Below are 25,530 nucleotides of genomic sequence, written 5' to 3'. Positions count from 1 at the left end.
ACAAGCTAGTCCATGAACTAGAACAAAGGAGACATTGCATATTGTGGCTGGTGTTTGGTGTCCTATCTAGGGGAACATGCTTTTGATGTGAGGCCAGGAGTGCTCCTCTTCTTCTGTGTTTTCATAGTTGGTATTGCGAAGCGAAAGTTTCGATCCGTTTCATCGGTTTTCCCCCACTGAAGTTGAATATGGTCACGTGACGAGGCTGCTACGTTTGATTGGTTAAACATGGTGGAGCCTGGCGGAGTTCTGCGTCCAAATAAATGAGCCTTAGCCAAGAGAGAGACACGTACTTACGTGCACGGTTGGGTAAGGTTACTTTAACTGGATTACTTTCAATTACTTTTGGATTACTCCAATACCAAATATGCTAATAAAAGACAAAAGAAACTAAATATGAATAAAATTATGACTCACAACACGTGGTAAGCTTTCTCTCCTGGCTTTGATATACGGCAAAACTAACATAAAATGCGACAGAAACAAAATGAAAATAAATCCAAACAGATTGCCAACATCATTTTTGCCGTTCCATGTATTCCGTTACTCCCCAAGCCTGCACAAAATTTAGTAATTTTATTCATATTTAGTTTCTTTTGTCTTTTATTAGCATATTTGGTATCGGAGTACTCCAAAAGTAATTGAAAGTAATCCAGTTAAAGTAACCCTACCCAACCCTGCTTACGTGGAGGGGATTTATTAAGTAACGAAGTAACAACTTCAATGTTGCCTAATGTAGTGGAGTAAAAGAATCGTTTTTTTCTTCACAAATTCACTCATGTAAAAGTCAAAGTATAGGGATTTAAAAATACTCCGAGAGGTACAAAATTTCCCCGTACGTACTCGAGTAAATGTAACAGAGTAAAAGTACTCCGTTATTATTGGGTTAACAAAAACTCACATCCAGTTCAATGTATCTAAAGATGACACTTTTATTGAACATTTTTCCAAATGAGTTACAGAAAGAATAATGTGTGTTTGTTTTTTTAATTATTTATTTTAGTCATGGTATTTTCTCATAGTGGCAGGAGGGCATGATGAATGAATCTGTACATAGGCATGCTGCGTCACTACAAAGTCACAGCTGTGAAATCCAGGATCTGCCCGTCAGCTGTCCTGATGGAACACTCTGAAGGCAACACAAATCAGGACAGGACAGGCAAGGACGGGTCAAAACTTAAGGGAGGGGAAGTGACATTGACCGTCCCCTCACCCAAACAGCCCCGACAAACTCCATTTCAACACACAATGTGCTGTGCAAATTCACATTTAGAATACGGATATGAAATACAAGGTGCAAGAGTTTGTACACCATTCTAAAGTCTTTTCGGGTCGAGAGATTGTTACTCTTTTCTTTCGAAACCCCTTTTCTTTCGGATGTGAAGTTAAGGAACCCGGATCACTTAACAGACATTGAACATGCCATTGTGGTACAATGAAATGAAGCTAGTTATCACGTGACTTCCACGTTAATTGTATTCAAAAGCACATCTTAGAGAAAGGTTTCACACATGTAGAACTGGTGCCGAGCATGCACACATACTGTAGGTAGTCGACGGTGCAAAATCTACAGTCACATTTTTTTTTTTTTTACTCTAGACTGAGTGTAAACATCACAAGGGCTGAAAATTGCCCCTAAATAGCTTACACTCTTCAGGTCAACTCCCTTCCACATAGTAAATAAATGTTCATATAGATCAAGCCTTGTCCCAGTATGTTAATATTTATCCTGTGTCATATTTAATAACCCTGTTCCCGTAACCCATGTTTTTTCGTGGCCTTGTCACCGCTAGCTACTAATGATGTATTGACCAGGCACATTTTTTGATGGGTGAAATACAGGTTTGTAGCGCACTGTAATTGCATTTAGATGCTAGTGAATCGGGGTATCTTTATCCCAGATCGAGATTTGATTTCAGATTTCAGCTGAAAAAAAGCCATATTGGATTTCCAACATTTCTGATAATGTCTGACGAGTACAAGCCACCCATACCAGTTTCTGCTTCTACTTTTCTATCCAGCAACGTTTGGATATGGCGTGCAAACAATGACTTAAAAAAAACTGTTCATCTCAAAGAGTTAGCTTTTTCATTGGTCATGGACAATTTGGATAGTGGAAAATCAATTTTGAGAAGAGAAGGACTAAAAATAAGGTGGCTAATGCTAAACTGAAAATATAAATGGTCACATTTTTTGCCATGTTAAAAATAAAACTTTAATCATTACTATTTATCATGTCTGATGATGGGTATAATACTTCCAGCTACAAATTTTTTATTGGGACACCATTGCTTCTAGTCAGTGGCATTTCATTGCTATTTGAGATGGGCATATTTTTAAAGTAGAACGTAAATGTGAGGGAGTAAAAGTGTGTATCAAAAGAGTTAGTTGGCAATTTTAGATGTCCTGTATTCAGTATGAAAAGGTATGCGTGAACCAGGTTTGTGCTGATAATAAAATATGTCTCAATAGAGCAACAGAAGCTGACAAATGCAAGAATAGGACCAAACAAACTGAAGCCGTTATCAAATGGTGGTACACGCTGCCATTTTGGTAATAGACTTTAAAGGATTTGCATTCCCAGTTTTGTTTATATAGTTTAAGGTGTTGCTCCTTTGCTTTAAACAGGCCTCTTCATGTACACACCATATTTCACACTATTTGAGGTCTGCAACTGTTTTCCATATAATACGATTACTTTAGAGCAAAAAATCCAGGAACACGACCTCATTTGCTTTGTTGATGAAATAATTTATCCTTTCCATTGTTTTTGTCTGATTGGGGATCTTGTAATGGAAGATGATAACCTCCATAATGTCAATCCATGAAAATGTTCTGAAATAGTGTCAAACAGCTGACAGGCATCTGGCAGTGAATGAGTAAACAGTGATCCCTGTAGGTGGTCTTAAACTTTGTTTCTGTTCTCCACATTCTCAACCTTTGTGCTTGTAGCTCGCCCAGTCTGACCCCTTAATCCATGTGGGCAATACTGTCCATGTTACCATTGTCCTGTTTCCTGGCCATTTAGACTTTTTCATTCTTCCTGTGGGCGGTGTGAACTGTGTTTCCTGTAGTCCATGTCAGTCATTACCCCTTTCCCTTGGTGAGATGAATCCAGTTTCACGAGCCCTTGATTTCATCTTGTGACTGTGCGTCCCTAGTGGAATTTAACTCGTAATTTCTTTTGTCCATTCTTTTTCATCTAACGTGTAGCCTGTGCTGTTGTTTCTATAGGTAGTGACATCAGCCCATGTTAATGTCAGTTCCTATACCGTGTATGACAACCTTGTTTCTTTTGCTAACCATTGGTTGTGTTTCAAATGTTTATCCATGTTACTGTCACTTCTATGAAGCTTTTAACTCCAGTGATTACAATTGACTCTTGGTTCCATTCTTTCTTAGGTCCTGCTCTGTTGTTTATGCAAAACAAATTGTGTTTGGGCCTATTATGAGGTGAGGCCTGTTTTTGAAGATATAAACACGTTGCAACTGTCTTTTCTGAGTCACGTGTTGCCAACAGAGCCCCTGCTCTGCTCCATACGTCATTAACAGTATTTTAGTCTTGTCTCTGTTACTGTACAAAGTGCCGTTAAGTATTATTCACAGCCATTGTTCGTTTTGTATTTTAAAACTCTGGTTTACAAAAAAGGAAATATGACCTAAACTTCAAATTATTTTGCTATGACAAATGTAAAAAAAAGGTAAGAGCACACAAAGAAATAAATGCAAAGCAACTGTTTGAAAAATATGAAAATAAAAACAGCAGTTGACACATCATGTTAGGTGTGTAAACTAGTTATTCCCAACCACTTTGGATAAGACACCTCCAGGAAAAAATGATTTACAGCAATTGTTTATTGATCTATGCTAGCAGATTCCAGTGACAATCAAACAGTATGCACATACTGATTTATCAATGTTTTATATGTTGAATATAGCAAGGGAATGTCTCTCTTTCCTTTAAAGGGACACGATGTAATACTTGACCTCTAGATGACGCTGTATTGTGTAGTGCAACGGAAAATTATTGTGCAAAGCACAAGGAATTATACAAATGAAGGAGACTCAAAGTGACCGGATAAGTTAGTTACTATTGAACGAGTGCAAAGGGAATTCCATGGGATGCCAGTTCCTTATTTGTACTCTTTGTTGTTCATTGTTTTTACTAATGCACCACTGTTACTGTCAATCATGTTCTTTGATTCCCACACCCTTTAGGGCTGATATCTTATCCGTAACCGTAAAGATTTAATCAAAAGAGGGGGCTCAGAGAAGGGCTTCAGGAAGGGATGAAATGTTATTATCTGACAGCTCTTCTCCCGGTCCTCCTTGCAAGTTCAAAGTCCATTGATGTCCTCTTGCCGTATTTTGACTGTCTACTAAAATTTATACTTAACATGGCTAAAACGCACCTCTTTTTATTCTCATTTTCTTGCCGAGCCTTTCAACAAGGTTTTTCTTTTTTGGGATACCCTGAGCAGCAAGATGGTGTACAATCAAGTAAGCTCTTTCTAAGCGAGCCCCGTGAACCTAGTTTAGCTATGATAGTTTCTGTATTTTTGCTCAATTATGAAGTCAATAATGCTTATTTTAATGAATTACATTTTTTACCACACGAGGTGCGTAAAAATAAAGTGTCCCTTCAATCATTTTGATGGGTTTAATATGTCTTACCAACTAGCAATGGTAGGCTATATGCGCTTCGCTTCACTAAAGGTTGGGAAAAACTGGTTTAAACACTCGATGGTTAAATCACAATAGAAAAAAAGTCAACAAGAAATCTGGCTTTTTTTGTATATATAATGTATATACACGTCACTACAACAATATGTACAAAGCTTGACAAGATGAAGGAGAAGCTGCTTTGAAATTGAGACTCTGGTGAAGCGAGTGGTCCTCCAAAGGAGGAAGAGGAAGTAGACGGCCGCTCCCACTCATTTTCAATCACCAAAGGAAGATTTTCCACTTGTGCTCGCCTCCTCCTCCTCATTCTCAACCTCGGACTGCAGATTTCATCTCTGCGCATCTCGCTCTAAATATAGTGCTGTCTTGCAGAAACTTGTCCGCTCCATTTCCTCCCGCGCGATAAATTTGCCAGCATTTGTCCTACATTTGCCAGGATGCCGTTCGGGATGCTTGCTTCCAGTGGGTCTGTGCAGGTAATTTTTTGGGGAGGGTTGTTTTTGTGTGTCACATTTTTGTGTCCAAGCAAAAAAAAAAAGTAAAAAGAGAAGGATTTTTTATGGCATCATAATTAGTCTTGAAAAGAGGGTAGGGTTTTTGTTGACACGCTTGAGGCTTGATGGAAGATAGAGCCAAACAAAGGATGTTCACTGTTTGGGGGATATTCACGGTGCTAATTCTTTTTAAAAAATTGTTTCGTGTTGGCTGGTCACTAAGTCTTTTGGGGATTTTTGTGCTTGAAGACATTTAGCTCTGTCCTCCACAGCCTCCTTTTTTACACGGCATTTGATTGGCACACAGATTGGACAAAGTGAAAGTAGCATCCGTGTTGTTGTCGATCATTTTTCGAAGGACTCTCGCTTCCCCTGTGTGGTCCCAGCGTCATCCTTCCGCTCACCACAGCTGCCTCCCTGTGTAGGTGGGAGGGGCTGAGGGCACCTGCAGGTATGGTAAAAAAAAGAAGTTGTTATTAGGTTGCCAATTTAAAGGGACTGCGTGCATTAGTGGTAAGATCTTAAGCCCGAGCCCGGCCTAAAATCAGAGTCGTGTCGGGCCTAAAATGTTTATCATTACGTTCAGGTTCTGGCCAGGCTTTCTTTGTGAAGGATCCGCGTGATAGATTCCCTACCCGACTCGTACTCGTCAGTGCAATCCTCCTCCTCCTGAGTCCTCGCAAATATAAGATGAAAATTCGGGTTCGCTCCCAATTAGTCAGGGTCTGGCCCAGATCGGGTAGGATTGGATTTTTTAAGGCCCGATCTTGCTTCTACTGTGGATTATTTGACAAGTAGGTCTCAATTTAAGTCAAGTCAAGTCATGTTTATTTGTATAGCCCTTAATCACAGGGAGTCTCGAAGGGCTGAACTCCCCACAGATTATTGCAAACTACGGACTATCATTTTATTTACTGTTTAGTGCAGATGAAAATGAGTCCTAAAAAGCACATGGAAAAATACAAATTACGGAGAGTTAAAGTGACCATATCCTGTTTTTCTTCTACTTTCCCCCCTGGCCTTCTGTGGGGTTTGAGGTATCCGTCGCAGATGATGGCAGACAAATCAATACCACTACGAGGTGCTAAATGATACATACTGTGACTTTAATCCTTTGGAAAGTATTTTTCCTTATTTTATCTTTCTGATGGTTTTGACAAGTTATCATCAAGAAAGAGCATATAAAAACAGAGGGCATCCAAAAGAAAAAGATAGCCAAGGTCCTCCTGAACATTTTGAGTGTTTGGGAGTAAAAAATAAATCGGAAATGACAAAGGTATAATACTACAAAGATGTGGACATTTCATGGTCAAAATTCCTCGAGTGTAGACAAAGTTATTTCTAACCCCACGTATAGAGATTAAAGAGTAAATGTAAATGGTTTGCATTTATATAGCGCTTTTCAAGTCAATGAAGACCTCCCAATGTGCTTCACAATTTCCCCTTTTACACACAAACTAACCAATAGCAGTACTTACTATATATATATATGGCAACATATGGAATATAAATGGGATTTGTAGCATTAAAGGTTATTTGACTCAAAAATCCTTTGTTGTCCAAAAGCCACTCGTGTCTTGACATGCATACACACAAAAGTTGCAAATTTTTAGTTTTGACACACCACCATCATGATATGCAGAAAAATAAATAAAGAACATGACATCAGAAACAAAACCATGTTTAAATATATACCCTTTTTGTAAATATTAATTGTAATAGTTATCTTTTGTAAAGGTATGAATGTTAGTCCACAATTTAATGTTACTTCGTATGTACAGGTTGGCATATTTTGTTAATATCATCTCGTTTATATTATCACTTCATTCTATGTTCACTTACTTTTTGAATGTATTTTAGTGATCCAGAAGATGTATTTATAGTATGTGTAGCAATTTAGGGTCAACTTGGATCCTTTTGGGAACTGATTCATTGGTTTTCAGTTTCAGTTATTTCAGTTTGAGATACGAGAAATTAGGCAGGGCTCAAAATAAGAACTAATTGACTTGGAAATGCGGCCATGATCATAGTCTGCGCAGGAAAAATAAATGAAGTAAAAGAAAAGCGTATTGTTGCTTTTAAATGTTTAGTATGTTTAGGTTTAATAATAAAAACAAACGACTATACAATATTAAAAAATAGTGACAAGGGGCTATATTTTAGCCGATGTCGGCTCCTCATGCAGCTCCCACGAATATTTTTTGTGCTCAATGGAAATCCAGAGAGGCGGTTCATCGGCGTTACGTACAGCATGAAAGATCGCGGGAGGTTAACTTGCTTGCTGCCCACTCGGCGGTCCACAAATCGACGTCGAGTATCGTGAACATTTGTGTCAAAGCTCGACCATGCATGTAAAAACAAAACGCAGGCCTCCATGGAAAGCCATTTGCACACTTGCTTGATATCCAGATTAAGGTCAATGGTCTAGTACGTTCTCAATAGGAAGACAGTTCCAAGGACGAAGCCTCAATAGACTCTCAGCTTTGGCATGTTATAAGAACAAATCTATGTTACTTTTCCTCTGCTACAATTAAATCTTGTTTAATAGATAGATCATTTTGCACATTCTTAGGATTATATTTTTTATATTCCCAGAAAACTAAATACAAATAAGAAAAATAATTTCTGGAAGGAGAAAAATTAAATACTTTAAATTATATATGATATGTATATCATACTACTTTTATTTTAGTAAAATAAAAACTATTATCCTGAAAATGAGCAGAATTATCTTTATATAGGATTGTTGCAATTTTGGTGTGAAATTCACAGATATTTTTTCTTGTTTTACTAGATTTTTTTTAATGTAGTAAAATTTAAAAATATACATCCCTAAATTCTAAATACTAAAGGACATAATATATATAATTCTTTTCTAATAAGATACAATTATTATTATTATTTTGTGCCTTTTATGGATGTTTTTGTTATATTGCTCGACTTTAAAAATGTAGTCAAATTTGAAATAATAACAATAAATTGATAAAACCAAAATATAACAAAAAGGGAAATTTCTCATCTCAAACGTACAGTAATAAGTAATCTCATGGTTTCGCTACTTCAGTATTTGTATCGTGCGTTATTTTCGGCTAGACAGTCTCCCTACTTATGATTTTACGGTACTGTCGTGAATTGTAAAATAAATAAATAAATAAAATGTTTATATCGCTCTCAGATCCCGGATCCCTTAGCCGCCAGGGTCGTAGGGGCACCACTTCATGTGCTGTGTCTCTGGCAAGTACAGCCTGGCGGTACCCATCCCTCTTCAGACCGTTTTTTTTTTTCGGGTGAGGGTTGACAGCACTTTTATTTTTTAGACGAATCCTTGGGACTGTAAAAATGGTTTGTTCTTTGGTTTTAGTTGTATATTAATTGTAAAAAAATAAATAATGGTTTCTACTTTACCGATTTTTCTGATCACAGGTTCTTTTTGGAACGTAACTTCTATTAAAACGAGTTAATACTGTGGTGGAAAAAATGTTACATAGATAGACCGTAGTTGTTCTACATGTGTGCTTGGTTGACTCACTAGTTAAAATGTAGAAGTAAAGCCAGGTAGCTTGTATTTTTGGGAGTTAGGCATTTGCAAATTTGCACGATTTGAAAATCTTGCTTATTATTGTAATATCAAAAAAAAAAACTTGATGCCAAATAAATATGATGAATTCAGTTGAGGCATCCCACGTTGCGCTTTGCCGCCGAAGGCATTTGTTCTTTACATGGAGCTGAACCTGGATATCACAGGGAAAGTGCCGGAACGGCTTTCCACGCCTCGCGCTGGGACATGCAGACGCTCACGGGCCGGCCGAAGCATCGGCTCAGTGGAAATGATCCGGAAATGCACGCATGATTGTGCATGCAGTCCGGCTGGCGGTCGATGAGGCAAGCCGGCAGACCGGGGGAAAGCGGAATGTGTACCTGCGACTGGGAGGATGTACTCACCGCTCCCCCGTTCAGGATCATGGTCATCTCTGTGGGCTGGTAGACGTTGCTACGGAAGGGAGCGCTTGGTCTGGCGCCCGCGTTGCTGTTGTGCTGCCCGCCCCCGCCGCCGCTGCTTCTCAGACCTGCACACAAACATCAGTCACTTGATGAGTATTCAATTGACGGTGCAAGATTTTCCCTCGGTCAGGCCTCAAATGTCAATCATTATGTTCTAGTTCGGTCTGGGCTTCTCTATTGCTGACTTTTGATTTTTATATTATCCACCCATCATTGTTTTTGTTTCTTTTTCTGTGTGACGCAAATATGCGGAATAGATGCAGTTAGGTTCCCGGGCAGCACAGAAACAAAGAACAATGACGGGTGGATAATTTTTTTTAAGACAGCGAGAAAAAGCACGGCCCACAAATAAAATATAAAAAAATTAAGGTTTTCTCCAGGCACAATCAAGTTAACCCATTATTGTTCCTGTAAAATTTGCCTAAAACTCCACCCCAAGATGTACCCAAAATAAATTGAATACGTCAAACATTTGGAGAATATGGATGCTATTGGTCTCTTTTGAAGGGTAAGACTCTGAAATTTTGTTCCAAACTGTAATAATTATTGCAAGTGCTACTAACATTGAGTAATCTGAGTTGCAACACACAGAAATAGAACGTTTTTATTTTCAAGTACATTTTTTGGGCTAATGAATGCCTGCAGATGAATGTTTATGGGCATCTTAGCTGGAAAACAGGTGAGACACTCACTCGAAGCCTTATCTGGTACGTTTTCAAATTTGAACACAATATAAAAATATGAACATTGTTGTTTACACATTTTTTCTAAGGGTTGGTTTAGGCGTTTCCATAAATGGCCATTTGGAGACGGCCCGTTTACAACACTAAAACCGTGAGAAATGTGTACTTTAATTTGGCTAATTTTCTAGACATTGTGAAAGAGTTGTATATGTTTGACTCCTCTTTTAAGAAGTCAATCAATGATTGTGCACACTTGCACGTAATAATGGTGCATAAAAATGAGTCATGAGTTGCATTGCGCGCATGTTTATTTTTGGCTCTGATTTAAATACACCTCCCGAAAATGGCATAAAATTATGTTGGGGACTTTATTTGCTAACCTATGTGTCAATGTCATTCAAATTGGCAACTACTGGCTGAAAATATTCAGGGCTACAGGAGGAGATCTCCGTTTTATCAGACAGGGCAGTTTAGGCTAATGCGGGCTGTGGACAGTGAAAAAAGCCTGCTATTGGTCAAGAGTGGTGTCAATCAAAAGGTCAGAGGCTAATCGTTTTACGAGTCTGTTCATGTTTAGAGGGGAGTTTTGGAGTGAAACAAAAGGATTACTACTCGGAACGTCCGACGAAACAGGAATGCTTTCAGGCAGATTCTTCTTCATCTGTCGGCATTATCATGTGTTTTGGAGTAAATATTGTACAGATTTGGATTCTCTGGATTTTCCTGAATGTAACTAAGCCATTTTCTACTAATTTTATGACAGCCACGGGGAGTAATTAGTGAGTTACGCTAGCCTTATAGTTTTTGGGTATCTTGATTGTGGTGTTAACATTTTTAAATGGGCAGCACATCTTGAATCCAAAAAGTTGAAATTTCCAATGAAATGTGGCATAATGTATTCCAGCAACAGGTGACATCTTACAAAGGGCCCGAGTTGGATTTTTCAGGCCTGAATTTAACTCTACCCCAACCTCTCAAACTTGTACACGGTCTTTGACTAAGTGCTTAACACATAAATCTATGCATTACATGGTGATAAATTGTTAAAATTGGGAATATTTTTTTTCTCCATCCTGTATTTATTGCATGTGTGGGTACAACACAGGAGCAAAACAATATGAAGTGATGCAAATAGATAATTCTTAGTTAAGCACCATTTATTGTCCCACAATTATGGTAATTAGTAATAATAATATAAGACAACATGAAATCCCTTGACTTTAAAAACAAATGACAAAAGCCTTTTCTGAAAATTTCTGCACCATTCATAAGGAAAATAAATTCCATATAGCAAAGACAAACATTTTCAAAAATCAGCATGTGCTGCTATTGGCAGATTGAGAATCTAAACATACTTATGTTAAAATTGGTGCGTCTAAGCTGAACGACTTCCCGGCATCCTATTGGTCAGGAGGGCCGCTTGGCTTTCTGAGTTAGTTTTTTGCAATTATACGAGCATGAAAGCCTTATCATCATAACGAAAAGAAGTCTGCTGTTCCCGATGGGGTGGAAAGGTTGTAATTGCAGAGGATAATACTCCTCATTACTCTCCTTTTCTTCCCAGTGGCATGCAGAAGCTACCAAAGTTATCAAACATTGTTTTTATTTTTCAATGTATTACTTATATTCATCCAATCATCCAACCACCTATCCTCACTATAGTCACAGTGGTGCCAGAGCCCATCCGAGCTGACTTCGGGCAATGGGAAGTGGACACCGCAGACAACCAAGCACACTTTTACTCACTGCACACAAGAAGGCTGGTATAGGAATTGAACCCAGGACCTCTCAATCTGTGAGAAAGACCTGCTAATTAGTCATGCACCGTTTGCCATTTAATTCATACTTTGTGGAAATTATATCTGAGTTTTTGGCCCTTTGATTACCCATTTTTAGGGTAAATTATGTTTCTATTACTAAAATTTTCTGTTTACGAAATACCTTCCAGAACAACTAAATTTAATAAGTAGATTACAAGTATATGAGCATGGTATGTTTCAGTTTTCAACACTTTCAGTTTTAAGTGCACCTTACCAGCTGTATTTTCATCGCTGTAGCCGTAGCCTTGGTTCTCCACAAACTGCCGATGAGAGAGAGGGATGTCCTCATCGAAGCTGGTCTCCCTCATCCGAGTGGAGTTCTGCGACGTATCAAAGTAGTCCGGCGCATTGGGTTGTGGTGGTGGCTTTATGCAAAGGTGCACCTCGGGGATGGCGTGGAAGATAAGCAGGAGCCAGCCCTGAGCTACCAGCGCCACGGCTAATGCGGGCTCGTCCCACTCGGGCGACTTCCGCAGCCAGGCGTTGCCGTACAGGTATAAGCCCACCCAGGCCACCCACAGCAGCAGAGACAGCAGGCAGGTGACCAACAGCCAGATGGCATTGCATCGCCACCGTCGTGTCTTCCCGCACAGGGCTAGCGTGGCGGCGGTGGAAGCGGCGAGCAGAAGGGCCAGCACGTAGCTGCAGGCCAGAGAGAAGTCCATGGGCAGGTACTGGCAGGCGGCCCGGCCCTCCCTCAGCACGGTCAGGAGCAGCCACTCTGCGGCGATGATGCCCTGCACGGCGCTCAGGCCTAGCGCCAGGCCCGTCAGGGCACAGCCACTCGGGCTGCGGTGCTCCCTGCCCACCCGCCGCAGGCGTACCCCCTGTACCAGCAAGCACGAGAAACAGAGCGCAAACAGGAGGCCCCAAAGCGCTCGCCGCAGCAAGCACAGCGATTCGTCCCGCTCTATCAGGTAGGCAAAGCTCAAACCGAACAGGCCGGCCACGCCCAAAAGCATCAGCAGGAGGGGCCCTACGCCGCTGCGCTTCTCTGCCTCGCCAATGCGCCGCAGCCGGCACAGCAGCACTAGGGCCAGCAAGACGGCCACTAGAGTGCCACCTGCCGCCACGCTCTCCACCGCCACTCCCCACGCTGCATCCAGGTCGCACAGAAGGGTGTAGGGGCGGCCGAGACCCCAACCGCAGCCTCGGGGCAGCGCTTCAGTGTCCTCTGAGTCTTGGCTTTCCACCATGGGGGACATAAGCAGCAGCAACAGCAACAGGGAGGACGCCATCCCTTTTAAAAGGAAAAAACAGAACAATGTTAGGTGAGGGAAGGGCAAATGTTCAAAGGTGAACTAATAAAAAAGCTAGTAGAGGCTAAGGAAAAGCAGTACGTGAGCTTGAGACGTTTTTCGAACCATCAGAAGTCCAATGGCCGAATACATAATCAATACAAGGATAAAGAATATTGGGATTGGCCCTCATTAAGATTGTTTTGAAGCCAATTTGGCAAAGATTTAGAGGAGTGAATCTATACGCAGGAAAGTTTCCCAAACGACACATTTACTAATTATGGGCAACTTATTTCAGCAATACACAAAGCATTGAATGTTTTAATGACAATCAAAAACTTAATGTTGCCAGACTTTATTGTAATCCGCTGCAGATTTGTGATCTCTCTGGTAATGGCATAAAAAGAGAAAACGTGGTTATATATACCCCAGTTATATATATATATATATATATATATATACACAGATATACGTATATATATATATATATATATATATATATATATATATATATATATATGAAATGTTTATTGAAGTTATTTTTAGATACATTAATCAAAACATGACACAAAAAAAAAAAAACTAATGCTGAGAGTGAGCATGGCCAAATATGGTCACCTTACGCCTCCTCCCCTAAGAAAATTTGACAAATCTATTTCTGCCAACCTTTGCTTAAAGGTTTGCACCGTATTTGCACTAATAACCCGGTCAGGCAAAAAAAATCCAAATTTTTGGTATCCTGAAAGAAATAGTTTCCATGCAAGTTGCTGGTAGGTCTAGGCACCCGTAACTGTGACCACGTAAACCATCAACACGACAGAACTCAAAAAATTGATCAAAAGGCACATCGATCATTCCATGCAGTACTTTGAACACAAAAATTAAATCAAATCGAATTCTGCGGAGCTCCAAAAAGTCCAAGTTCAGTCTTTGTAGTCTTTCCGGATATGACAAGTTGTGCATCGTATGCTTCGTATACCGACGTTGAACTCCTTCCAGGAGGTTAATGTCCTTGAGTAAGTAAGGGTTCTACACAACGCTATTATATTCTAACCCGGGTCTAACATAAACGCAAAACATTTGAACTAAGAATGCTGGGTTCTTGTTGTAAAAGTTTCTGTAAATGTTTGATGCTATGTTATTGGCTTTGTTGGTAATTTTGGCGATATGCGTGATAAACTTTAGGTTTTGAAGTAAGAGTGACCTCCAGATCCTTATGTTCATTAACAACATGCAAATCATGATCATTAATGTTTTATATATATATATATATATATCTATATATATATATATATATATATATATATAGATATATATATATATATATTTGCTTCAAAATTTGTATTTAGTTGATTTTTGTTTGCAACAAAAACAATTTTTCTTTTTTGGTTGGTTTTAAAATAATCAATTTCAGGGGGCTGTACAAACCTTTTTTTAAGTTGTAAATGATGACCTCCTTATGTTATACATACCAATGTTTATGCAATTTGTAGATTATGTCACAGATTTGGGTTAAATGCTTCAAGGGAGAAATGTGTGTATCTAGACACTTTAGAAAGAAGCGAAACAATCCAAAGTGGAAGACTGAAAAACCGCAAAAGCTATAAACCTCGACATAACTCAAAAATCTTTTCCAGACTAATTCACCAGAAACCATAGACATCTCAAGACAAAATCTGAACAAAAGAATTAAAAACATGGATGAAAACATTTTAAAAAAGCAATAAAAAATTTTAATATCTTTGATACTAACAGTGTGTTTAATAACAAGTGTGAATTTTAATTCCAACATTCTTCGACTCTGCAGATGTTGCCGCGGTATATGCAAATATGCAGAAAAAGTTTACAGATCAATAAATCTGTGATGCTGCTGCTCCGCTGTAAATATGGCCTCCCCAACAACTCTACTGATACAAAATCAGCATTAAGTGACATTGTGGCCCCATTTTACATCATATTTTCTCAGGATATAGTTGCGTTCGGTTCGACTTATTGTCAACAGCTGATTATAAAACATCTAATGGGGAAATTCAGTATTCATGTATCCAATTGTTGAACACATCATCATACGGTTCTTAAAAATAGCTGTCAGGAAAAGAGGAAAACTTTCTGACTATGATAAGCAAGTGATTATTATTCATGTTTTTGAAACCGTCCGAGTGTTTTAATGTGCATGCGTTTTGCATATTCATGTGTGTACAGCTCGCGTGTACCCCAAAGAGATTTGCAGCCGCTGGAGTTCTTGGTGGCCCTCCCTGTTTTTCTGCCACAGTTTGTCATAGAACCCCGCTCCCCTCGACCAGAACTACACTACTCAACACCCTCTACACCAGGAGTATCCAATGTGGTGCCCGTAGGCACCAGGGTGCCCCTAAGAAAAGTTAAAGAGCCCGTGGACCATTTCTATAAATGGTCCAGTTCTGGGTTTGGAAATGTTTAGGCAAATTCTTGAAATTTTTGCCATGTTTCTTAGGTCAGGTGTTGGGCTATGGTTTGGAGCGATGGTTTTGGCTTCAAATCAGGGTTTAAATTTGTTTTATTGTTCTGAAATAGGATGGGGGCTAGGGTTAGAAATTATCGTTAAGACTTCTTATTGGGGTATTGAACTGAATTTAGGGTCCTGAAATAGGGTTAGGATAGGATTACAGCTACAATTAAGTCTAGGTTTAGGGACTAGGGTTTGAGCGCCATGTTATGTTTCTAAACTGAATGTAAGATTCTAAAACAAAATTAGAGCTAGTGTTATGGTTTAAAACAGGGTTAGGACTTGAGTTACAGCTAGAGTTAGGTGTAGGGCTATAGTTAGGAGTGAAGGTTTGGGTTTTAAACCGTTTTAGGGTTCCACAACAATGTTCTCAAGAGTTAGTGTTTAAAACTAAGGTTTTGGCTAATAGTTTTTTAGTGGTAAATAGTCCTTTTAACCCAACTTCCAATAATTCACCGGGTAGTAGCGACGTAGTAATAACAAGATGAATTGTCATTTTTTTAGAAATGCATATGAAACCGGGTGCCCTTTGTGGTTATAAAAAACAAAAAAGTAAAAGTTGGAAAACCCTGATCCACGCACACCTTGCTTGCATCCCTGCTGCACCATGGATGAGTCATCAAAAGACACGTAAACAAAACCAGCAGTTTGTGATGTGCACACCACCTTCCCCCAAAAAGCCTTGTGTTCCCTGCCAGACCCGCCGGTAACCATGGTTACCTCCCCCATCTTGACAGAGACAAGAGAGTGCTCGCTCGGCCGCTTTAAACGAAGTGGACAGCTTCTTCTCTGTCTCATGTTTTCCTTTTTCATTCTCTGCCCTCCTTCTTCTTTGTCAGCTCATAATGAGCAAGCATGAGGAAGAAGGCCGCGAGGACCCTCGCAACATGGGGCAGGAAGACCTTGCACCCCTACACTCAGTCCCCCTTGTTGCTCTTTCTCGCACAGATGGCTGCTCTGGCTGCAGGAAAACCACACAAAAACTCATAGAAAAGCCAGCGGCAACATTCACAAACACACACACAAACACAAAATCACATGGGTGCAGTGCAGTCACATGCAAACTCAGAGTCGACTTTTAAGCAAAAAACGCCTGACATCACACAAACACCCCTTTTTTTCAAATGTGAGTCCAAAACATTGAACAGCTGTTTAAAAGATACAATAACTTTAACACAATTTATTTCTGGTTTATATTTTCTTGATTTCAACAGTGCAGGCGGTTGTGAGTTGGGGATTGTATGGCATTGATGTAGTTACCAGGTTGTGCTATAGCAAGGGTCTCCTACGCTTTTCAAGATGAGAGACACTTTTTTTCAACTAATTAGCTCAAAGGCCACTAAGTTTGATATGCATTTCTAAAATAACAGCTATGTTATTACCAGGTTAATTATTGGAATTAAGGTTAAATAGACTCAACCGCAATAAAATAGTTTTACTAGAAAATAACAATGACCCAGCACTGGTGAGCTATTTTCAGAATAGGTCTGCAGCCACCTCAGCAGTCCTCAGGGGGCACCATGCTTGAGACCCCTGTATTACAGCATGACAGGAAGCAATGAGAACAGAAATAATGCAACGTAAATAACAGCAAAAGAAGAATTTCATTGCTACCTGTTGTTCATGTTCTTGTTGCCCAGGGTGTGTTAATGTAGACGTTTTTGCTTTACAATTTCTATAACATAAATGTTTTTGAGATAAGGTGTTTGAGGAGTATATTAGGAGTGACAATATTTGATAGATTGGGAAATGAAATTGTGAGGGACAGAACTGGAGTATTAGTGGAACTGAGCAAGCGTGTGGATGAGAGAGTACTTGGTTTGGACAAATTGAGAGGATGGATGAGGAGCGAATGTTGAAGAGGATCTACAGAGCAGAAGTAAATGGAAGGAGACCAAGAGGAAAGCCGCTATTGACATGGATGGATGGTGTTATGAGTGCACTGCAGGAAATAGGTTCTAAATATAGTGAAAGCTACAGCTATTGGTTTAGACATGTTCTAAGGGATGGGCAGGGTACCTCTATGATGCAGCAGGGATAAACCAGTGAAAGCTGTCGGGCCCTGCTGTTGAACAGAAGAGTGTGTTGTGTCACCCTGACCCGAGTGACATAGCCGCTTTTTTGTGTCCCGTTTCGTCCGGAGGGATGAGGGCATGGCTGGCTTGGGTGCCAAGGTGCTTGACTTGTTTGGGTGTTTGGGCGTTTGGGTTGGCCATGGTCCAAAGATTTTTGTGTGTGTTTTTGGCTACTTTTTCCCTATTTTTATTTTCTTTTTATGTGTTTGTCTTGCTGTCGGTCGCCCCTCTCGAATGATGTTACCAGGGTAGAGAGAATAGTATATTTACAATGACACTGATGCTAATTATATTAAGCCTTTTTTGGCGTTTGACCTTATACGTTAGCATAAAGCTAATCGATGGATGGATGGATGGATGGATGGATAGATGGACAGAGGGACAGACAGAAAGGACTGTGTTGAATCGAAATAGAAGCAAAATTTGTTTTCTGTTTCCCCTCTCTCATCAATTATAAAGCTTCCGTCCTTTCAACAACGCGACTCTTCATCTCCTTCCCAATTACATCCCTTGCTCCATTTTGCTTCCCTCCCATTTACTTACATCCAATTCGCCTCCCCTTTCTCTTCCTTCCATCCATTCTGTGTGTCTTATGTAACGTAAGGGTGGTGGGGGGGTGATTGAGGGAGGTTCCAGCTCTTGCCAGTTTTGCAGATGCGGCATGGCTGTGTTGGGGATCACTCTATGGGTCGGACCGTGCCCTGAATGAGCAGTGAGCACTGCTCTGCATGCTGAACTGCGTCACTTGCAAAAGGAAATAGCTCAAAAAGTAAATGCAATGAATATTTGAACATAAACGGTGGGGTAACACAGGTAGAAACGTAATAGACAAAAAAACTCACCTAAAAATATCTTATATACCTATAAAAAACAAGCTACATAATTCAACCATTTGTCTTTGGTGTTTGAATTATTTAATTGACTGAGGGAAGTTATCAAATTATTTACTAACACAGCCTTTCCTAAAGGAAAATGAGTCATCCTATCGTTTAAAGCAGTGTTTGTCAATTTTTTATTGAGCCTAAATATTTCATCTAGTTTTTCCAGAAAAATAACAACATTAATACTAATGACTATTACTTCCAGTGGAACAAAAAAATAATATACTATGTTTTATCGTTTTCTTTTTTTTCTTTGTAATGAAATAATAACAAAATGAGATCGATTAGAAGCAATACTTCTTAATTTATTTTATTTGTGCCATTGCTTAAGATTGCTAAGCAGATTTATCAAACAAAATAATTATGAAGTATAGTTTTCTGTTCTACCCCATGCAGAGATAATTACCGGTAGTACATAAAATCAAAAAACAATGTGAATCTGCTGCCACCTACTGATATGGATTAATTTTAGTTACTCAGCTCAACTGGAAATAGCAAATATACAGAAAATGTTTTTTCTTAAAGATACGTTTCTGTAATTTCCTGTGGTACGCTACTTGGACTTTATTGTCAATGCTATATGAATGAATTAAACTTTTATTTCGAGCTTGACAAAAGCAAAAACAAAACAATATATATGCACAACATAAAGCACCGATGAAATCACTTCCTCCCACCCCGCGTGCGAACATGCAATAAATAAGACGAATAACAAATCTCAAATAAGTAAAAAAGTAAAAGTAAGCATACGAAAAATATAAGATATACAAGGTTTAGACAAAAAAATGTGCAAAGTATAAGCCGGAATCTAAATAGTACAGTAGTGAATTGATTTGGCAGAAGGCAAAGCGGTTGGAGGATGTAGAGCAGGGAGAGAGTTCAGAGTCCCTTCAGCCTGATAGAAAAAGCTGTCCTTGAGCCTGCTGGTTCTGGCTTGTAGACTCACAGTCAGCTAGACAAGGTGGCACGGCACACTAGTTGACAAACAGTGGTCTAGAGGTCACATATTTAATCTCTGAACGTATCCGTGACCAACAACATTGTACAATGCTTGTTACCGTTATGGCACAGAGCTAACTATGTGACAATTAATGCTATATACCCATTGGCCTACTTTCTTGTGTCACTGCTTCTCTTAGTGGATGTGAATTTACGCTTGACCACAAGATATCGATCAGGCTCGTGAAATGATCGGGTCATCTGAAGTGGAAAAGCGCTCAAGCATTTTGGCGCTTGGGACTGCTGCTGAATGCCGGGAACATTCGATTTCGTTCATAAATTAAATGCAGTGCTCATTTTATTTTACTATGTCTTTTTTCATGCTTTAATAAATGTTGCTTAAATCCTGCTTTTTTATAAAAGGAGAATAAATGAGTATTCCCTTTAGAGCATCGTGTTTTAATATTATTTTTATCAGTAGACAAAATTTAAATTAATACAGAAATATATAATATCTAACAAAAAGCTCTCCGTCTTTCTCCAGCACTTGACCATTCACGGATGAGTAAAAAGGCTACAAAAAGTTGATTTCAGGCTAAAGCATGTTATCAATATCAAACTGTCTTTCTCTTAATTTTCTGGTATTGGAGTTATTGATACATTAAAATTTGAAAAATCTTGATACTTGTGTTTGTACTTGCCAATTACTATTTTTCTAGCGTTAGCCTTAAAACCTTATTTAAAATGTCATCTCATAATAGCAGTTTTACTTCGAATGTGGTTTATTTTTCACTTGCTAGCTTTAAGATTTGCACGGGCATGGCCATTTACAATCCTTAGTATTTTTACGACTTTATTATTGAGATGTTTTTCCCAAAAATAATGATCATTATTATTATCAAATAAATGCTTTCCATTAATTTCAAACAGAAACTCTTTAATTGGATTCTAAGTTCCAGTCTTTCCCATGAGCGGTAATTGTATTTGTCCTCAGATGGTCAACTGATTTTTGAACTGAGAGGTTGTATCGTGTTTGCCCTAAAATTGGATATTTTTACTTCCCCTGCTATTTCGAGCAAAAAAATTGTGCGTGTTGTTTCAACTTGAGCGAGTGACACTAAGTCGTGTTACTCAGGGACCTGCTGACAGCACACATGCTTGTTTTGAGGGACTTTCCAGACAAGAGCATCATTGTCAGCGAACAAACATGTTAATATTTTTGTTGATCCATTTTGGTCAGCTACCAAGCAGGGGACCTATGGTGGAAGGATTGGGGGTCGGAGCACATGCCTGACAATATACTTCTAGTCCCTGGAGAAAAATAGAATCCTCATCCATCAGACTCTCTGCTCAAAGCTTTTCATCTTTGAGAGTGAAATATGAACCTATAAAATAGTTAAGAGGATGTGATGAAATGTTATAGCTCAGGGCATTGCAGACTTGGGGAATCTGACTGACTGCTGAGAGTCAATGTACAGAAAAAAGAAAGATTTTCCAGCATCTTGGAGGCAAAACCCATTGCCCCAATTAGGTCTCATTAGCATGGGACATGGGCACGCAGCAGGACCATATGCTAATAGACTTGGCAATTAACTGTGCCAGCGATTAATCAAACCCCCAGTCCCACAAAAACACATAATATGGCTTGTCAGTTGTCTTGTTGGTGTGTGGTCATCCCAGGTTCCCAAATAGACTCCTGCGTCTAGTTTACAGCCCAAGAGTCATGTGATCGTCTTTCACTCCCTTGGGTTAAAAATAGACAAGTCACAGATGCAAGTTGATGCAAATGATTTGTAGAACATCGTAAAGATCATAAACAAGTTTGGAGCTGGCAAAGGATAGTGGAAACGTGCCTGTGGATTTCTGCGTGTTTGACATCTACCATTTGTGTGTGAACTTGTATAACAGCACAAATATTTTTTAAACCTGTATTAAATGAGTGTGTGAACAAAGCCTTACACTCAAGATTCTCACTCACCGTAACAACTACGAATTAGAAATTAATTAAGGGTGCATGTTTTTAGAAAATGTAAATAAGCCAATGATTTAAATGAATATCTCAAAAACAACGACCACGTTGTTTAAGATTATTTCAATTTACATTATTTTAGAATGGGAAATGTTCATTATGAATTAGACAAACAAGATTTGGACCAGTGCCGTTGTGTGTACAGTGATTCAGCTTAAATGATTGAGCCAAACACAAACGTTGGGGAAGGTATACCACTGTAACATGTATTTTTATACAAAAAGTAGAACAGTCACACTCTACAAACACAAAATTGCAAAAACAAATATCTATTTTTGTGCTCCTACTTGCTTTGAATCTGTCAAGCTGAGGGCAATGTACCGTATTTTCCGCACTATAAGGCGCACCGGGTTATAGGGCGCACCCCCCAAAAATAGTTTTTGGTCCTATATTTTCCATGCATAAGGCGCACCGGATTATAAGGCGCTGCAATGGGAACGTCGACAAAACAGTCAGATAGTTCAGTCAAACTTATTACCCCCTTAACATTCCGAAAGCTTGCAAAGAAGCAAATACGTGTCTCAGACATGTACGGAAACAGTTTGAGTGATGTCACCAATCACTCAAATGCATCGTTCAAAATATCATTCGGAAGGTTTAAGTCTTGGGATTCAAGAAATGCCAACCATTTCTTAGTTTCTATTTTATTTTTTGCTGGCAACTGTGTGGACAGCAAAGTAAGAATTTTATTGTGCAGGGAAACGGGGTTCTTTACTGTGCATATGACAATAAACACTTTGAATTGAAATTAGTTTAAAAATAGACTCATCACAGAAACATCAAGATCGTTCTAAAACAAGATACCGGAAAAATATAAACCCGCATAGCTCACCTAAGTTCTCTTGCAGCCATCACGTTCAATAATGATACGTAACCATGGTCTTCTTACAACCGTGAGTGTAGTAAATCCAGGAGAGTAAAATATTTACAAATACAGAATAGTAAAAAATGTTTTCTCTATGCCGTAGTGCAACCCAACGTGTGATTCACATTCATCTTTTTCGACCAATTGCAGGCTTTGTTTCGCCCCTTTAGCCTATGCGAGCCTGTAACTGATAAAAAGGATCCGCCCCCTTTACCTCCGAATAACTTCAGCCAATAGTGACTGATTCAAACGATGATTGACACATTGGTTAGGAAATGAAACGCCGGTATATAAATCCCGGCATACACCGCGGACGACTTCGCCTTCGGGGGAAAATCTAGTCGGCGGCTGCTTGCCTTAGTTGCAAGACTTTGCGACTTAATATTGATCCATATATAAGGCGCATGGTCAGCTTTTGAAAACAATAAAGGCTTTTAGGAGCGCCTTATAGTGCAGAAAATACGGTAATCAATACACAAAAACAAGAGTTTTACATCCAACTCATGCATCTGAAATAGTTATCATTTCCCCCAATGCTTCGTAAACCTGGTTGAGTGCCACTCTTTTGTTGTTCTCCCATCAAGCTATCAATAAATAGTAACAGCTGACTGATGTGCTAACTCACTTCCCCCTTTGACTCATCCTTTGATTTACCCTGCAAACGAAAATTATTTGAAATTGACTTACCAAGGTTTTATAAGGCAAAACCAGAGTAATATCAGTCCATTTTAAAAGTTAATAAAGATAATGTGAATGTGGGTGTTGTTATATTATCTGTATACATACTGTGTGTTACTCCACTTTGTCTGGCATGTGAATGGTAATTGACAAGTTATTGTTATCTGTGCCAATCCCAGCCTTTTTCTAGGGTGATGGTCAAAACCCATATCTGCTGACCATTCGTGATTAGTTCACAACCATCCATCCATTTTCTAAATCACTTAACCTCGCCAGGGAGCTCATCCCAGTTGTCTTCAGGCAGTGGGGGAATGGGACACCCTGAACTGGCTACCAGACAACTATTCACGCACTCACTCATGCCTAGGGACATTTTGCACCTGCTAATCGACTTGCCATGCATGTCTTTGATATGTGTGACTTCTGAATTGAATCCGGGACCTCAGAACTGTGAGGCAGACGTGCTAACCAGTCTGCCACTATGCCGCCCCTTGTTCACAACCAGTATTTATGACTTAGAAATTATCAAATGACAGGTTTTATCTCAAGGCACCACTGTAACACTCACTACGCACCCATGTAACCATTAACTAACTGAAATGAGGCGAGAATCTGTTGGCCAACCAACGGCAATACATCCACAGACCCCAATTTCCACTCAAACATCCTTTTCCTGTAATGGCACCCAAGTGCCTATTTTATTGAACTTCATTTCCAACTGAGTTTCAGGCGGTGTCATGCTCGTTGAGTTTCCACAAATAAAAGGAGGAGGTGCTTTTTGATGACTTAAGAAGCAGCTGAATGCAAACACACACACAAACGTAGAGAATGCTCTTTTTCTAGCACCCCCCACCAACATCAGCCCCTTTCCCCTTGACAATGTTCACCACATGGAGGCTCTCAGGGGCGTTCCAGAAGAGTGTTTGTTTCAGGCAGCATTGCCACAAACGTGTGTGTGCCTGGAATAAAGAATGACACCTCACCTCTTAACAATGGTGGGCTGCTTGGCACTCCCCTAAAAACCCCACTGTGCATGTGTGTGCGTCGGAGGAGCGAAAATGGAGGACATTGGAGCCGACTAGAGTTACACCAACATGTTTCATGGAGGGTTCGAAAATACAGTGTGAAATTGGTGCACCAAATAGCTCTATAATATGATTTTGCAAAGTAGAAAAACGTTTTCTCTGCAGAATGTGAACGGTGTCTTCCCCGCCCCCTTTATATCAGATGCATTGGAAAAGAGGTGACATAATGGAGAACACCGACCTTTTTTGTGATCGAAGCAAATAGATCCGCTGGTGGGTGGACGAGTGAAGGAGGTGAAATACGTAGCGTCGAGCACTGTGGCTTCAAAATGTTACATTTCGGAAAGAGTGGCGTCGTCCCCCTCGTATTTCTGCATCCAACCGCGCGCTTTCGGCCCAGATGCTTCCCACTCACGCGCTTATAGAACCGGTGCTGGTCGCAGAAGCTCGAATGGCATGGAACAGCGGGTCAGCTGACCCCCCTCCCGTGGATGTGTCCCGACAGGTCCGAAACAGTAAAGCGTGGTGATTTTTGTTACCCCCTCCTCCTTCGACTCAAATCGGTTATTTGAGCATCTCTACGGGGAAAAAGTCCACCAAGGAGGATACAGCGGCTTGCTGATTCGGTAAAGTCCAGTTTGACGCTCGCTACTGCTCACAGAACGAGTACCACGCAAAAACTGCGCTCTGCATAACGCGCGTGAAGCTTATCCCCCTCCTCGTCCTCTTCGCGCATGTTCACGTACACGCACACGGCAGAATGAATGACTGGTTGCAAATGATAGACCGACAGACAACAACCTTTAAAATCCTTCTTGTGTTTACGTGAAAAATAAAAACCCTTACGCATGCGCAGATACACAGTATGTATGAAGCAGTGATTTTCTTTTCGGTTCATTTGTGCAAAATGAGTTGAACTTGAATCAAATAGATGAGATATGTCTTCCGAATTGGCTCAATTAAGGGTTAAAAACAAGTTAAAACCATGTTTTTATCAAGGTATTGAAAAGTAGGACAAAAGTGTGGTTCTAAAAATGTCTTTTGTTTTGGTTCATGGACGACTGAATTGTTCCTACTAGGAACACTTGTGTGCCGCGAGTGCCTGCAAGGCTTTCTCTGCTGGCCTAAAAATACCTGAATCATGTGATGTTATCATATTTTGTCCCTGAATACTTATTGAATAATTCCAAATACTGTAGTCTGTGATCTTCCTTTTATCGCCTTTCCCCTGTGTGGTTTTATATTCAAGCATTTAACCACATTTCAGCTATTACTTATTGCCAAGGTCAGTAATCTACCTGGAGGCCTTCACATAGACTTCTGTAGAACCGAGGCATAACGTATGTGTTCAATAAACCTGCTGAGACTTTAGCCAATCAGATTTCATGTCACACTTCTATTCCAAAGCTTATGATTGATGCCCACCTCATATTCTGTATTGTCCTTTCTTTTTCCGCCTGCCTGCCTGGTGGTGATACGAAGGAGAAGGACGATTTGAAATGAGTCAGCGGAACAGCGTTTAACCTGAAGCATGTCAACGCCTGCATGGGCCAGCTGGCAGAGATGGGAAGCTGCGTTATGGGTGTCATAGACTTTCTGGACTAGTTTGCAGGCTGGGGGCGTCGTTGCTGTC

General features: G+C 39.8%; 1 protein-coding gene across 2 annotated transcripts; it reads right to left on the bottom strand.

The window, feature by feature from the left end:
* Positions 1–914: 914 nt before the first annotated feature.
* On the bottom strand, positions 915–24,727 carry gprc5ba (G protein-coupled receptor, class C, group 5, member Ba). Of its 2 annotated transcripts, none has more exons than XM_088342081.1 (4): positions 24,139–24,727; positions 11,897–12,922; positions 9,096–9,244; positions 915–5,622 (listed from the first exon to the last, which is right to left on the bottom strand). In XM_088342081.1, exons 2-4 carry the CDS (start codon positions 12,918–12,920, stop codon positions 5,578–5,580), a joined length of 1,218 nt encoding a protein of 405 aa, XP_088198207.1. In that variant the 5' UTR covers positions 12,921–12,922; positions 24,139–24,727; the 3' UTR covers positions 915–5,577. The 2 variants fall into 2 exon arrangements, with proteins under 2 accessions (XP_088198207.1, XP_088198217.1); XM_088342091.1 differs by having other exon boundaries at positions 9,120–9,244; positions 24,139–24,726.
* Between the last annotated feature and the right edge of the window lie 803 nt (positions 24,728–25,530).

Source organism: Urocampus carinirostris, chromosome 1 (assembly GCF_059441175.1).
Source record: "Urocampus carinirostris isolate Australia breed hairy pipefish chromosome 1, RoL_Ucar_1.0, whole genome shotgun sequence".
In the NCBI taxonomy this organism is placed as follows: Eukaryota; Metazoa; Chordata; class Actinopteri; order Syngnathiformes; family Syngnathidae; genus Urocampus; species Urocampus carinirostris.
The sequence above is the reverse complement of the archived record's forward strand: the minus strand, read 5'-3'. Positions and strand labels throughout refer to the sequence as shown.

What these genes read in the sequence shown, in the direction of transcription:
- gprc5ba (XM_088342081.1), bottom strand. Translation starts at nt 12,920, where the DNA reads ATGGCGTCCTCCCTGTTGCTGTTGCTGCTGCTTATGTCCCCCATGGTG. An exon ending in CAGCGATGAAAATACAGCTG is followed by an intron (nt 9,245 to 11,896) that starts GTAAGGTGCACT and finishes GTTTGTGTGCAG; the next exon opens with GTCTGAGAAGCAGCGGCGGC. An exon ending in GTACATCCTCCCAGTCGCAG is followed by an intron (nt 5,623 to 9,095) that starts GTACACATTCCG and finishes CCATACCTGCAG; the next exon opens with GTGCCCTCAGCCCCTCCCAC.